The sequence below is a fragment of the Opisthorchis viverrini genome (assembly GCF_000715545.1).
Source record: "Opisthorchis viverrini unplaced genomic scaffold opera_v5_349, whole genome shotgun sequence".
NCBI lineage: Eukaryota > Metazoa > Platyhelminthes > Trematoda > Opisthorchiida > Opisthorchiidae > Opisthorchis > Opisthorchis viverrini.
Genome location: NW_008752009.1, coordinates 523993 through 525182, shown reverse-complemented (window position 1 = coordinate 525182; position 1190 = coordinate 523993). Strand labels below are relative to the sequence as shown.

Genomic DNA, 1190 nt, shown 5'->3' with positions numbered 1-1190 from the left:
CAATTTCACCAATTTCATCCTCTTTTTTTCTAGTCTTATTGGGTGGTGGAGGTTAATTTTTTGGCGGGGTTTATCTGGAAAAGATCCTATGAAAATAATAAATCGAACGGAAAACATGGTGTCCTGATAGGGCAAGTGATGATACGAAGGAACAAATTACCGTCTTTTCCCTCATTGTTGCCGAGAGTTCATCACGAACGCGACGCAATTCCGCTTCGATCGCATCCGCTCGTGCATTCGCTTGCGTGGCCGCCTGACGAGCATCTGCCGCCTGGAGCCGTTGGGTTTCAGCTTGTGAGCGCACATGACCAGTCAGGCGTGTTTCTTGTTCCAACTCGGCCAGACGGTCCACCAGGACTTTGTTGTCTGTTTCCAATTTGGCGCAACGCACTCTCAGCTCCACTGCCTCGTCCGCTCGTTTGCGTAACTGGTCCATTGTGGTTGTCAGATGAGAAGCTGCGGCAAGTTCCTCACGAGCTATGTCTAATTCGTCTTTCAAATGAACAGCTTCCTCGGATTTACGCATTAAGAGCTCGCACTGAGTGGACAAAAGTGGGGAACACCTGGTTGAAATAAAGCTCCGTATAGACGGCAAAAACAGAGGATTCGGGCGACATGAAGCGATAAACGAATAGGTGGCTTACAAAAGGAGACCCCCATAGTTAGACAGCTCCCGCTGCCGTCCGAGTAAGCACCATGGCCCAAGCCTATGGGAACCTGATGCCATTTACCACTCAAAACTCCCGGCTGGAGTTGCGCTTGTATTTGTTGCTATCTGAAACCTAGTTTTGCTTGCACTATATCATTTATTACATTCCATTTTTTGTTGAATTCCAACACATATATTCCATGTCCGCAGAAACAGGGCTTATGAGAGTCCAGTCCAGTTCACCACTGCTACCTCTCGTTTGGGTTGCCAGCTTATCACCTTAGTTCCCCTTTTCCATCCGTCTTGCTTCACCTGGCTACCTACGTCAGGCAGCCGTATCAGTTCAGGTGGTCTCGCGAACGATGATATTTCCATCCGGATAGGGAAGGCCAGAGCGGCTTTTGTGAACCTACGTCACCTGTGGCGTAGGCGTGACATCAGCTTCTCTGTCAAGGGTCGAGTTTACAATGCTGCGGTGCGCTCCATATTACTATATGGATCAGAAACCTGGCCGCTGCGCGCCGAGGACGTCAAAAGACTT

At 49.2% G+C, this 1190-nt stretch overlaps 1 protein-coding gene across 1 annotated transcript in view; it reads right to left on the bottom strand.

Moving 5' to 3' along the window:
• Nucleotides 1–65: 65 nt before the first annotated feature.
• Nucleotides 66–1190, bottom strand: part of T265_15105 (hypothetical protein) — a gene marked incomplete at both ends in the record, with an annotated part of 33681 nt that continues 32556 nt past the window's right edge. Inside the window, one exon of the mRNA XM_009176614.1 lies at nucleotides 66–538. Within this exon, the coding sequence (XP_009174878.1) occupies nucleotides 71–538 (468 nt within the window). The remainder of the gene's footprint in view (nucleotides 539–1190) is intronic.